General features: G+C 41.1%; 2 protein-coding genes across 3 annotated transcripts; both read right to left on the minus strand.

Annotated features, from left to right (window-relative positions):
* Nucleotides 1-667: 667 nt before the first annotated feature.
* Nucleotides 668-4,196, minus strand: ppp1r17 (protein phosphatase 1 regulatory subunit 17). The gene is made up of 4 exons (XM_034572550.1): nt 4,055-4,196; nt 3,291-3,379; nt 2,436-2,582; nt 668-823 (listed from the first exon to the last, which is right to left on the minus strand). Exons 2-4 carry the CDS (start codon nt 3,358-3,360, stop codon nt 753-755), a joined length of 288 nt encoding a protein of 95 aa, XP_034428441.1. The 5' UTR covers nt 3,361-3,379; nt 4,055-4,196; the 3' UTR covers nt 668-752.
* Nucleotides 4,197-5,286: 1,090 nt separating this feature from the next.
* On the minus strand, nt 5,287-14,429 carry itprid1 (ITPR interacting domain containing 1). Of its 2 annotated transcripts, none has more exons than XM_034572875.1 (7): nt 14,111-14,429; nt 11,423-11,625; nt 10,818-11,317; nt 8,316-10,688; nt 6,720-6,847; nt 6,177-6,288; nt 5,287-5,859 (listed from the first exon to the last, which is right to left on the minus strand). In XM_034572875.1, the coding sequence occupies exons 2-7, from the start codon at nt 11,619-11,621 to the stop codon at nt 5,602-5,604; spliced, it is 3,570 nt and encodes a 1,189-aa protein (XP_034428766.1). In that variant the 5' UTR covers nt 11,622-11,625; nt 14,111-14,429; the 3' UTR covers nt 5,287-5,601. The 2 variants fall into 2 exon arrangements, with proteins under 2 accessions (XP_034428766.1, XP_034428765.1); XM_034572874.1 differs by lacking the exon at nt 14,111-14,429 and adding an exon at nt 12,401-12,981.
* Between the last annotated feature and the right edge of the window lie 62 nt (nt 14,430-14,491).

The following is a 14,491-nucleotide window of genomic DNA, read 5'->3' on the forward strand; positions in this document are numbered from 1 at the left end:
AGTGGTCATGGTTAAGGATCAGGATTTTGGTTGGGCAGTTCTAGTAAGGATAGCTGCAGCAGTAGTAGTATCTTAGTTTGAAAAGGCACACAGCCTTATCCCAAAAGTATACATGTTGCAAAGATTATAATTGACTGAAGGGGGGGGGGTCCCGTTGACTTCAATTGTATTGGATTTGGCTGCAACACTGTTTACCCCTGAGACTCCTCTAGTGTTTTGTGGACTCAAACACTTCACCCATATAATTAATCAATCAGTTTCCACAAGTCATAAATCATCACATACAAAATAATCACTTATTGTGCTCCAGACACAGACCTATAGCGAAAGGTGGTTTGTTGTTACTCCTGCTATTCACTAAAAAACTGTAATGCATATCGCATAACTCTGTCATCTGCCTCGACTGGTTTGATTGGGGGGAGAGAAGAGAGAGATCAGGACCAGTTGTGTAAATGTTGTATTTATAATAATCAGTAGGGATCAGGAATACTTTTGCCCCTTATCAATACTTATCTCCACCAATTGAAAATGTATTATAATAACCATTTTGCACATATACTTCTTACAGACTGTTGAACGTGAGTATGTGCTTAATGTTATCTGAATCCCAGTGCAGTTCTACATTCATGTGCTATGTCTTATAGATGTCTTCATCTTTATACAGCAAAAAGAGCAGAGATGTTGTTAAAATGGTTAAAGAGAAATTTAATGAGACTTTGAACATAAAAGATTTACGAACAAAACAAGAACATTTAATTGGTCACATCCTTCTCCGCATCCTCCAGGTGGACCAAGTGCTTCTCCTTCTTCATCAGCCTCACTCCTTTAGAGGGAAGGAAAACACAGGTCGTCAGTGTCGAAGCGAGGAACCACTGGGATGTTTGAATGCAACATCAGGGGCAATGATAAAAATACAATTTAAGCTGTTATAGAGATCAATCAGAAGACTCCTATACATCCTTTGTATAGGAGTATAACAGTTTGTGAAGTGTAGCCGAAGTGCCCTTCAGGCATCGTGGCAAAAGCAGCGGACACATAAACTTCACCTGTTCCCTGATGGAATACTGTAGGAATAATAACAATGAAGGGCACTTCAGATTTAATAAACGTTGCTGTTGTTGGTTATATCCCTTAAAGTCTGCATCCAGTTTGCAGGTTGGTATCCAAAGACTACATTCACAATACAAGTGTTCAAAAATGCTCTCAGGGTTGGCCACTAGAGGGCAGCGACTACCTCACTCAGGTTAAAGAAACATGACATAGAATAATAAAATTGTAATAATAAACTTTATTTCTATTGCTCTTATTTTAACAAGGTTTCAAAAAGTTGCATTGAAGTGCAAACATTGATTTAACCTTTATCATTTTTATTTAAATTACCAGATTTTACACATTTAATCACATACATCCTAAAATATACTGTAATTTATTTGTACATATATTATTTTTTTTGTTGAATGTTTTTTATTTTATTTCCCTAAGCTATGTGATTTTAACAGAACCATTTTCATTCACATGCACATGATCAACATCTGACTGGGATATATCTGCTTGTACTGGTTCATTACTAAGACTTGAAATGATAAAGACTGAATCCTCTGAAGGCAAACAACAAATCTGAAGGATCAGCCATTACAGTCTTTTATTCTTCCTGGACCTGCTCAGTAACTTGTCACCCAAACTGAGATCAGCCTTCTGACGCCGTATGTTCCACATGTCTGCTCTCTCATTGACTTTTTACACTGGCTCTAATATGGAGGAGAGGCTGATCCACAAAGACCCCAAGGACCAACGTAAGCCCAGACTATTGATAAGGAGGGAGGGGAGAAGACACTCAAGTCCAGCACCATCCCACACAGAGTATCCACCAAACACATCCATTAAGAGACAAACTTCTCCTCCTGGTCAAATGCCTGCACGTTCAGAACAGAAAGCTGCACGGCTTAAAGGAAAGTAAACCTCGCTGGCTGCGTGTTAGGTCACATCATTGCACGTTTAAGAAGAAACCTTGAAAAACCTGCATCACGTGAATAGTCAATGGTGTGAATAGTAGGCCACCTAATAAAGACAGAGTAGAATGGACTGGTGGAGCCCCCAAAGGGTGTCCAGATTGTTCCAGGAGCCAGTGTTTCATTTTTCATTTGTGTTATATGTAGACACAAAGCTCCAGAGGGCAGCAAAGATTTATATTACCTCTTTATGTTGAATTTAAGTAAATGTTATTCATACTTAAAGTCTGAGACATGAACAGTGGTTTGGTTTTGACGGCCTTGTAATGTAAATAATCATACTCTTAAGTTACAGTTCAATGAATTAAGGAAATCATGGTTAAGCCTTGTGTCTTTCTGTGTGTGTGTGTGTGTGTGTGTGTGTGTGTGTGTGTGTGTGTGTGTGTGTGTGTGTGTGTGTGTGTGTGTGTGTGTGTTCATCATGACCTGGTATATGCGGATGACAGTTGAGGACGGGTGTGTCCTTTCTGCGAGGTTTCTTCAGCTGCTCTTCCTCCTGATTCTCTGAACAGACAACCACGCCCTTGTCTTCATCATCCTTCCTGTCCACCGAGCTGTCCAGCGCCCCCTGGTCTGTCACACAGGACAACAAAGCATTACACTTTAAACAAACTTCACCACTGTACCTGTCCCTAGTGGAGACAGATTTGTATTGGTCAAACTTAAACTTAAAGCGACACTATGTAGCTTTTACTGGGCAACAGCGCCCTCTGCAGCCACATGTGGTGATTATTTAATAAATTAGATATTATATAGAGCAAGAACAGATGTTCAGGATGAGAAGTGCAGCTGAGAGCAGAACAATTCTCCCAATTCCAACTCTCTCCATTTTGGTTCGAAAACAAAGAGATTTTCTGATGTTTTTCAGAGTGTGAGTTCATCCATTATAGAAGGGAAGATGTTTTTGTTTCCCAGTACTGAACCATGTCGATATCCGACATTTACAAATCTATAATCATGCAGAATTTATTTCTCCTTTACTCTAAATTTCCCAACTGTTACTGCCTTGTTTTCCATATTCTCATTTTTTCCACTGTGCCTCCAGTCAGTATGTTACTGGTTCTATACAATGATATTACAGTGTTAAGTTGCATTGTAATATCATTAATAATAATAATTCCACCTGCAATTTATTGAAAACTGCATCGGTGAAAAGGAGGAAAATAACTTCATACCATAAGTATGTTTATCGAAAGAACAATGTAAAGTGTCTTTTAATTTAAATCAATGTTATTATTATTATTATTATTATTATTATTATTATTATCTCTCCGTACTCACAGTGTTTGCTGTCCTGTGTCATCAGACGATGTTCAGGTTCCAGGGTTGACCTCATACAGCTAGTCGTCATCTCAGGTCCTCTGGGCTTTCTGCACAGATCACATAACATACACACGCACACACACACACACACACAGACACACACACACACACACAGACACACACACACACACACGCACACGCACACACACACACACAAGCTGTGAGACGGAGGGGAAGTAAAAGCGTGCGGGTTGGACAGAGGAATATACTGTAGATAAGAGACAAAGAAAAAGACACCTCTGTGTGTCTGGTTAAACACATACACACACAGAGAAGACATTGTATTGACTTATATTCATATTCTGGAGAGACTTGACTTGAACCTTAACCATATGTCTCCACTTTGAATGTAATCATTTACGTTATAGGGACTTGCATTTTGTCCCCATTAGGAAGACAAGTCCCTGTAACACACACACACATAATCCATTATTCATTAGTGGATCTTATCACAAAGGTGAAAGCTCAGATTTTTGTCTAGTAAGTATATTATTGTCAGTTGTATTTCATTTTCTTTTGGACTAAAAGGACAACTGACTCTCACATTGCAGTGACACTGAAGAAAACCAGGAGTAAAAACTAAAAAGAAACAAAAGTGACTGAAGACAGAAGCAAAGAAAAAGAAAACATAGAAAAAAGAATACATGAGTATATCAAAGTAAAATAAAGACAAACACCAATCAGAATCAAGAATCAAGAATCAAAGCAGGTTGTTTTCCTACCTCAGTCTCAGCAGTGTGACCCAGACAGACGGGAGCGGTGTGACTCTGGGTTATGAAGGTCGGAGGAGGAGCATCCTCCCCCATCTGCATCTATCATCTGCCACAGAGACCCTCCCCTCCTCCTCCCTAAAGAGGAGCTGCTGAATATCAACAGATGTCTAATGTCCTTTTGTGATCTTTATGCAAATTTGACAATAATCTTAGCAGTATCTTAAAAGTAAAATAAACAGTGCGACATGTTTTTGGGGTTGAAATAGACGAATAGTTGAATATGATCTGCATAGAAGTGATTTCTTGTATCTGTGAAGTTGACTATTTCTGACTCGAAAGGAAGTCGTGAACAAAACAAAATATAGTGTCGTAAATTCTGAATGAAGCAGTGTGTTGTGTAACCACTGCCTCTAGTGTTATTGAGTACAATTCATTTTGTAACGTGTGGAGGAGAACAGGAGCAACACATCGGTTCTCGTCACGTTCTCTGTAGGGCAGGTCAGTTACGTGAGCTGTTCTCTACAAATAAAACCCTTGTGACGCTCCGCACACACCAACGCCTTTTGAAGTCTTGATGAGCCACTGCTCCCTAGTAATTGATACAACGTGCTTCACTTTGAAGTGCTTGCTGTTCTTCGCCGCAGCTTTTGTTCCCAAAACCTCCTCTGTGTTTTAGATAATTAAACAGAGACACAAGGAGAACAAATATGTTTCACCGTTGTTTATTGGGTTATTTGTCGTGGTATTATTCACATGAAGGACAGTGCATTCACTAAGCAGATGCAGAGTGTGTAATAATATATATTTCATTTATATTCACATATTTTACCTCTTACATGAGTATTTTGACTATTGACAAACACCCTCGTCTATGCCATTACAAATTCTGTTTTTTGGGGTTTTGCTTGAGATCCTAGGATTATTTTACCAAAAAGACAGTTGCCCAGACACATAGCAAAATAAAAAAAAAATTATAGCATAATTAAGCTCTATTCAAAATAAAAGTTATTGTGTTTATTTATTACATAGACTATATATAAAGATGGACAATATGACTGTCCCTTAAAAGCCAAAGTGTCTCAATCACCACCTGGTGGCTGGCAACAGAATAGGTCATGAATTCTGCCTCCTCCATGTAAATAGTTGGGACATGGACCAAACTAAAAAGTCAAAGTTGGTTTCTGTCATTCTGGTATTTGTTTTTTATCAAACTGGTATTTTTAAGTTTGTGTTTTTCCAGTAAGTTTGTTTCAATTCGTTTAATTTAATGCTTTAGAAATGAGGGGAATCGTCATGATTGAAAGATGAGACTGAGTCATGATTGGTCGATCACATATATTGGACCTCTGGCCCTCGAAACCTCCAAATTCATACTTGTTAGACAGACTTATTATTGTGTTACAGACTTTATTAAACATACAGGAGCTCTGGCACACATTGGTAATTAGTTCTATTTTCTCAGCGTATCAGTTGCTTTCTCCTGTTGTCTCTCCCATGAACTCATTGATCCATGAAGACATCTGTATCAGTCTTCCATTAGTGAGTTCAACATTTAACTACATTGGTTCAGAGAAAGAGCCCAGGCCCTTGCAGCTACTCTCTGATCCAGAGGGAGACTGCCTGGGCGAGTTCTCGTTCCACGTGCTGCAGGAGGAGATGTGGTCGCTCTGCACATCAGCTGAGGTCCAGGGCAGCAGGCAGCACTGAGTGGATACCGTCCTGTTGGGGGTGAGGCCTGATGATGTGCGCACTGCTCCAGGTAGAAAGAGTTGAGAGCACAGGAGAGACTGCTCCTCCAGAAGTCTTTGCATCTTCTGCTTAAAAACAAAGGAGAATTAAGAAATGTTCATGTAACACAAAAGTGGTAAAACAAATCATTTGTAGACTTCTTTACTCATACGGGACAAAAATAATGAAATTTAAGCTGTTTTCAGACATGAACTCCAGGAAAATAGGGTCTGGGCATTTTCCAGAGTTTGCCTTTCACATATAAAGAACAGTGCTTGTCCCCAAAAGCTGTCAAATCTTCTCGTCTCTTTCCAATCTGACATCTTTGGCAGCATTTTCTAAGGGTATGACGCCTCTTTTGAGATTTGCATTGTTTTAGTTGTTTTCAAATCCAGTGTGTTACCGTTTTCAAGCTGTCATCACAGTGATGGGTGAGTTGATTCAAATGCGTCTCCAGCTCTGCAGCTTCCTGCTTCACTGCTCCTCTCAGCACCTCGAGGTCCTGAATCTTCTCCCTGTCCACACACACACACAGACCAGGTTTTTGCAGCAAGTGAAAGCTAAACTGTTACAAGACATTACTTCTTAAATCTCCTAAAATGCTGTACAGTATATAAAATGATTGGTTTTACTATAATAAAGTACATTAGGATCACCTGACAGTGTCTGAAATTAAAACTCTCAAATATTCTGCTCACTGCTGGTGTTCACTGTTCAATGAAAATGATAGAGATGGAAGATGAACTTGAAAATGAGAGTATTTTGTCACTGAGGGGAGGGGAATCCTCTTGCTCTAATATCTTTGACTCCATGTGCACATCTGTCCCAAGCAGAACATCTGTGGCCCAACAAGTGTGAAATAAAGCCAAATAAAACACCATAGACCACAGCCTGCACATGTCAGTGTCCTACAGAGTATAAACTATACATGAACTATAGTGTGTACCTGTCCTGGTCAGAGAGAGAGCTGTAAACTGAAGCCTGGTCCTCAGACAGCTGCTCCTCCATGTTGCTTTGCACAGAGCGAAAGTGCTGCAGACACAGCATCAACTCCTCCAAATCACCCAGAGAGAACTGTGGAGAACATGCACACGAGTTATCGAATGAGAAAACATTTTCAGGCTTAATTACACTTTCACAATGTGGATATTAAATCCACAATCATATTCTAGACAGAACAACAGTGTGCGGAAAATCACTTTTAGCATTCAATCTCTAGTTTGTTGTTCCATCAAAAGCAAAAGCAATTGACCAGATCACGTTTACTCCATTCACTGTAATTGCTTTTCAGATGGCTTTTCCAACATATTCTTTATATGATCACTTTTCCATAAAAGCACTTGGTGACGGATAAAGGAAGACCATGGTTGTTGCAGTTAAATGGATAAGTCACAGACGTAGGCTTTTTAGGAAACGATTAAAACATAATGATATTTTGAAATAAAAAAAGACCTTTGTTGTTGTATGTATTTGAATGTCCTGTAAATTTAATGTGAGTGTCATTTACAGATGTCGCTGAGTAACAGTGAATTCAGAGAAAACACAAAAACTGAGAGTAGAAGACGAGGAGACAGCTTCACAAGCTCCACAGGCAAATGAGACATTCATGTGTTAATTAGGTGCCGGCTCTGAAAAGGGCTCCATCTCAAGAACTATGGTAATGTGACTTCAAATATACTGTTCGTGACTCAATGGACGATGGACACGTCGTGGCTCGCTCCTGTTTCTGTCATTGGTCAATGCAGAACTCAACAGCGCTGCCCAAAAGAAACTCTTTCACTGACTAATAAGGATGATTATGGGCTTGGTCGTTCATTTGTGTTTTACTTGGTGCCTCAATATTCAATCTGAAGCAACAGACGCACACAGAAACGCTGTGCATCATACAACGCACTGTGTTGCGACACATTCCTCCCAGAACCGTTATTGAAATTTACCCCAACCACGCTCTGGTCTTTGTCCAGTTCTCTCACACCCGACATACTGACTAATACATCTATATTTTCTAATAGTGTCAACATTAAGGGAAGTAGGTGACAGCTGAATGCTTTTAGGAAGTAGGAAATTTGATTGTAGCTCGTATATATGATATGAGCATGTCAGGAACTTTAAATGCTTGTGTGGGCTTTTTTGGATTATCCTGATTTTAAAATTAATGTATTAGCCTATGCGCCTGCATAGGCTGGGTGCATACCTACGGCTTAGCTTTGACGCAGAATTATGTTCCTTAGTTTTGTCAGCTCGCTACCTGTGTAGTTTTGTTAGTTTTCATCACCTGCTTGCCTGCCCGTCTGCCTCTATAACAGACAAGTAGTTTTTTTTTTCACTCACTGTTATTTTCTGCAATTTGGGTCTTGCTATATTCAAAACAAGACAGAGATGATAATATCATAATCTTATGACCACAACGTCACATCTTACAGAGCTGCAAAATTTCAATGTAACTGCAATTCTAAACCACTTCCCGCAGATATTGAAACCTGACAGATTTGCGACAGAACACTTCAATACTCAAATCTCAACAGGATGTGTCATGACTCACAGGACTGTGCTGATTGTGGTAAGTATTCTGAGTACAGCAGGTACAGTGATCGTCACAGGAGGAGCAGCATGCCATGCTGACGGACTGATTGCCCTCCCAAAGGTTCTCCTTATGTTTATTTCCACTCCTGTCCACCTCCTCCTCCTTATCAGACCACAGTGCTGTATCCACAGAGGCTGACACAGTCCGATAATCTTTAGTCATCCCAGGGGAAATGTCAAACGACTGAGAGTCAGTAGACATCAGAGGGAAAGATTGAGATGAAGAGAAGGTCAGTGTAGATCTTTGTGTCATTTCTGAGGTGGTCGCCTCACGTGGGACAGTATGAGTAGCCTGACGTGATAACTTCTGGATGTTTCGTTGAATTTGCACGTCTGTCCATACCTGGACAGCTCGAAAGGGGTTGGAGGTGTCCAAAGGGAAAACACTAGGGAGAGGAGAGGTGTGTTTAGAGTCATCAACATAAGGAACATCCTTCCTCTGGACGATATGAGAAGACAGAGATGAAGACAGCTGAACAGACACTGAGCGGTTTGATAGCCTGAGGTCTGAGTTTGCAGGCAAGGATATGAATGGAGCTACAGCCAAGGAGGGGGGTGTATCTGAGGATGCAGTCGTTGTTATTTCTGGGTTCTGGTCAGTGCTCGTTGTTGCTGAGGATAAAAAAGGTAAAGATAAAGCTTTGACTGTGGACGAAGTCGAATCCAGAGCAGCTGAGCCGATATGCCAAGAGGAATTCTCAGGAGATTCCACTTCAGAGCTGCTTGACCCGCTGAGCTCATGGGTTGGATTCAAAACCTGAATGGGTTCCGCCCAATAGACCCGACCTTCAGTTTCAAGCTGCTGAAAAAAATTGTCCACATCCACGGTTTCACCATCCAAGCTGTCTACAGAGGTTTCAAATACCAGATCTAAGTCCTCAGTTTCGATTAGATCCTTTGGTTCCACTTCAGTTCTTCTTTGTAATTCTGGAAGTTTGTTTAAAACAAAATAACTTCTTGGTGATTCACTTTCTGTTCCATTGATTTCTTCACTTAACTCTTCCGGTTTGGTTTCAGCTGAAAACTCATCACATAGACTATGGGAGAGGACCTGTGGATCCATTACTGTTTGGTTACATAGTTCCTCAGAGGCAAATTCAAAACCCTCTGTCAGATCTGCAGAACTCTCTTTATCTGCAGTATCTTGAGTCTGCACAGTGTCAGTATGCGTCTCCCCCTCCCCCTTTCTCCTTCTCTGTGGGCTGCCCTCTGTGTCCAAAGAGAGCTGATCCATCTTTACAGAAATAACATCTTGGACAGTAGAGGATGGAATAAAATCTGTGTTATCATCATGAGAACTTGATTGGCCCTGTTGGGCGATGGACTGCTCTGTTAGGTCTGATTTTCTTACAGGAGCTGAATCTATCAGATCTGTATGTGGATGTGATTGTGAGGATAGAGCAGAAAGACAAACTGGAAAGAAAGTCTCACGAGAAAGGTGGGACAGTGTGGGATAACCTTCTTCAAATTTAAAGGAGTCCAGAAAAGAAAGGGATGGATGTGAGAAATTATCCTCTTCCTTTTCCAATTGAAAGGAGAGAGAAAGGGATGTGTCATCCTGTTCCTTTTGTGTATTGGTAGGTTCTTCAGAGAGACCTATTCCATCCGAGTGTGAGAAAACAGAATCTTTTGACTCGTTTTCTGGACTCTGTGAGAAGGATTCAGTTAGTTGGGAAGAGTCAAAATAGGATGGACAATGAAAATCGTGAAGGGCAAAGGGAAGCAGAGATGATAAGCTACCGGACACAGCTAGAGAGTTTTCATGCAGAACCTCAGTCCATTCTGACTGTGTGTTCCCTGGACTCCCAAAGGAGAAGTCAGACTGCGTAGAAGGCACAGCAATCAGGGTAGAAGGTGGACAATCCAAATTTGGAGAAGGAGATGGAGGGACACTTGTCATGGTAGGGCATGCTATGTCTTGTAAGTCCTGAGGAAGAGTAGAGAGGTAGGGGTATGGGGCATCCTTGTCTTCAGAGTCAGCTTGTATGGAGGAGGCAGTAGGGGAGACAGAGATACATAAGGCAGCAGAAGTCAGAGTTGGTGACTGGGAGCGAGTTCTGTGGTGTAACTCAAGGTACTCCAATCTGGACGATGAAGCAGGTGAAGACAAAACCTGATGTGGTGGTATCTCTATTTCCGAGCATGGTGGGTCATATTTTGATGGCTCTGGGAAAGGACAGGGTGAGGAAAGGTGAAATTTTTCACCACCAGACGAGATCAGAGATGGAGAAAGGGGATGAGATGAGGAGTTATGTTGGGAACGAGAAGAGGGAGAGTCCGGCATCTCACTTCTCTGGCTGCCAGGGTTCCTTCCTGATGGATCTGGCAGAGCCTGCAATCAAGCAAACAACACAAACAGTCAGAAAAATGTTATTGAATTTAATAATTTGGCAGTTGTAGTCTTTGGGCCTATTGTCCTAAACAAATAAACCTTTTGCTATAATTGTTGCCTTTGACTTACCTCTTCCATTTCAAACAATTCATTGGCCTGCTCTCGGCTCTTCTTTCTCTCTAAAAAGGTGTTGGCTGTCAGGGGGGGACCTTCCGTCAGGTGCCCAGGACTGAGTGCTCTCTCTTGGCCGTTGAAAGAAACCATGTGAGGCTGGAGTTGAGGGTTTAGTCTAGCTCCTTGTCCGTCTGCCAGAAGTCCAGGTTTGACTCTTTCTAAGGTGGCTTTCTCTTCTCCAAGGCTGGGTGGAGGTTGCAGTGACTCAGACGCAGTGTATTGAGCACAGGTGGAAGAAGGTGTGGATATTTCCTGGGTTTTATTGTTGTGGGTTTGGCAGAGGGACTTTTTTGATGCTTGTCTGAACCGAAGGCCGATGCGCCTCCTCCTCTCCCGGGCCTCAGGAGACAGGCGTCTTTCCACCGGTGCTCTCAGAGAGGAGGAGGATGATGACACCACCAAGGAACAGAATTTTGTCGTAACATGCTGGAGAACCTCGAGTTCTCTAAAACGATCTGAAAAAGAAGATAGAATTGTCTTGCTACGATTAAACCTGATCATCCATGTATTACTTGCTGGAAGTTCTTTTCCACACACGTAGTACTTAAACTTTGACTTACTGCTCACATCTGGGTTCTCCAGGTCCAGTCGATTCTTCTGGGCCCCCAAAAACACCTGGAGACTTATCCCTCTCGCCTGAGACTGAAAATTGATGAATCGAGCCGGAATGCGTCCGGACAGGTCAGGTTCGTCGCGGCCGAAGCCCAGTTCGAAGAGAAGCTCCTCTGGGTCATCCTTCCACAGGTTGAGCACATCCATCACTCTGCCAACAGGAGAATGGCAATACAGCATTTCATAAAAGAGAGTACATCAGTCCTCTACGAATCCAAAGCCTGATAAATCTTAAGCATTAGTGCCATAGAGCTTCACTGTTTTCCTGCCCTGAACAATGCTGTAATTCCTGTTTGAGTAACGTTTGCTAACACTACTGTGACCAGCTGCTTTACGAAAATATTGAACCCTTGTAAAAAATGAAACTAAATGAAGCTCAACATTTATGTAACAACGATGGATCACATGAAAGCTGGTGGCTGGCTGCAACATTGGTCCTAAACTTCACTCCTCCATGTTAGCAGATGGGACATAAGCTAAACAAAATAGTAAACAAGAGGGTTTTTGTCTATTCAAGTACTCATTAATGACACTCAGTTAAGCCACTCATAGATAGTTCAAAGTGGAGAAATTTTAAAGTTCACACTGTTAGATCAAGAACCTTTTGGGTTACTGTAAATCTATAGATTAAATATAAACCATAACCCCTTGAATGATGCATTAGGATACAAAGACTTGGTGAAATGTGGGTTGTTGTTTTAAAATCTATTGCCTGACTTGTAACTTATAGCCAATGGTATGTAAACTAACCCATCCTGCTGCAGTTTTCAAAATCAACTTGTCTTTGTATTTCTCTCCAAGCACATAAACAAAGCAACCAACTGTATAAACATAGTAATTTTGGTGTATGATTTGAATTAAAGCAGACCTACAACACATAACAGAAAATAAGGCAGTTATACATAATGGATAAGTTGTATACTCACGTTTTGCTCCCGTTCATAACTCTGTCTTTTAAACTACAGCTGCTCTCTGCTGATTGATATTTTTCTGTGCCGTGGTGAAGCATTCTAATAACTTACGTCACATCCTTTCACAATCTATGCAAACCGTGCTGTTCGTGCACCGAGGGGAGATGAGGCTTATTTGCCAGGTAAATATGACCTGTCGGTATGTCCATCTGTCCAGAAGCTGTTACCACAGCATAAAACCAACAACACTCAGTGAGAGACACCCTGCATTAGTAGGTGACCTATTCATGATGTTCAAATTGACCGCAAAACATGTGTTCACTAAAAAGAAATAGTCATACGACACATGATATTAAAAGAAATTAGTAAAATGTTCTTTTTAAGACTTTCTGTGAAGCTCATGTCAACACCATATTACAGGACAGTGACTGAAGTGCCGTCTAATCACCCATTTTGCATAAGTTATCAGATCTTCAACAGGCATTTGGTTTTTGTAACCACAGTGTACTTAATGTCTTTATGACAGATGTTCTTCTTCCTCTGTCTCACACACACACACCAGCAACACTAGTCAAACTCTTTCAATCCCAAACAATTGAAATGCAAAATCAACTAATGGCATTCAGAGTGTTTACCTCGAGCAAGGCCAAACAGTCCCTTATGTTTAATCAAGCCACAGCAAATCGCACATAGTGATAAATATCCTGCCTAAATATGCTGGATTCATCAAGACTCATTACATTATTCCAAGGTGTTTTTTTTTGATTTTCACCTTTCTCACAATGTTAAAGAAAGTGAAAAAAAATGTAATGAGTTCTTTCTCGGCCTATGTTCCATCTTTCCACCAAGTCTTGAGGAAAACTTGGCGGACATTAAAAAAAAGAATTATGAAGGAAATGGCTGAAGCTCCTGAATCTGAAAAACAGTTTGAGAGGCCGCCTGAGCAGAAACTTGTGACTTGTCTGTATTTTCAACTCTTGAAGCAATCTCACATTCACAAATCTCATAACACACAGAAGGATTGAGACTCACATTTGTCAATAGTGTTGCTAAAATAATGGCCCCATAGATCTCTTCTTAAAATGAAATCAACAGGTGTGTGATGAGGGAGGGATTCAGGAACAACATATGTGAGAAAGGGGGTGAGTGAGAAAAAATCACGTAAATATGATTTTTAATCCAGATTTCGTGTTGGCAGCAGGGAGGCCACATAGGCTCCCTCCCTGCTGAAGGAGGAGGAGTGGACAGAGGGAAAAGAGCAATTTGCCATTCCCATGGTTTCCTCTGCCACCATTTGCATGCTACTAGAACCAGATGGGCTCAGGGCAGGATTTATAATACTCGACCACATGCAAAAAATACTTTAATAGAGAAACAAGGTTTAGCTTTTTTTCTGTAAATTTACACAACACACTATCAAATAATATGAAATGTGTTTCATTAAAGAGCATCTGTTAAATTAATTTAACAGAGTTATGTAACAGTATTCGACTGTGAAGCAGCAGCCACTCTATGTGCATGCATGATACCTACTGTACATCTGCATTTTTCTTATTCCCTTATAACTTCGCTTACATAGTCTAGGTATTTCATTTCTACTCGTTTTTTTTTTTTTCCAGGAAGCTGATCATTGTCATGGCTTTACTCGCCACCTCATTCCACTCCATCTAAAAGCTGGAAACGCCACGACAGAAGTGCCCCGAGCCAAACACACATCGTACTCACCATCATGCACCACCAAATCCCACAAAGACCATTAGGACTCATGAAGAGAAATGCACCTCAACGCAACAGAGAGAGGATTCCCATTGGTTTGTACCTGCAGCTTCCCTCAGCAGCCAGTGCTTTGCATTTCCCCAGCAAACACAGGTCAAGTTTCATTAAGAGGAGGGACAGAGGCCACGGACACACACAACCCTCATCTGGTGCCTCTCTGATTTGCTGGACCAGTGGTAGTTTTTCCTAAGAATCCGCAAGGAGGAACTGCCAATACACACTCAACCAATCGTGAGTCATTCTCAGCTGTCAATCGTGATGTTTCCTCTTGTTTAAAAGCATCAAATAACCAATTAAACCAAACTTAATGGGAAAATGAATATTTGAACA

The sequence above is a fragment of the Hippoglossus hippoglossus genome, chromosome 20 (genome assembly GCF_009819705.1).
Source record: "Hippoglossus hippoglossus isolate fHipHip1 chromosome 20, fHipHip1.pri, whole genome shotgun sequence".
NCBI classification, from domain to species: domain Eukaryota; kingdom Metazoa; phylum Chordata; class Actinopteri; order Pleuronectiformes; family Pleuronectidae; genus Hippoglossus; species Hippoglossus hippoglossus.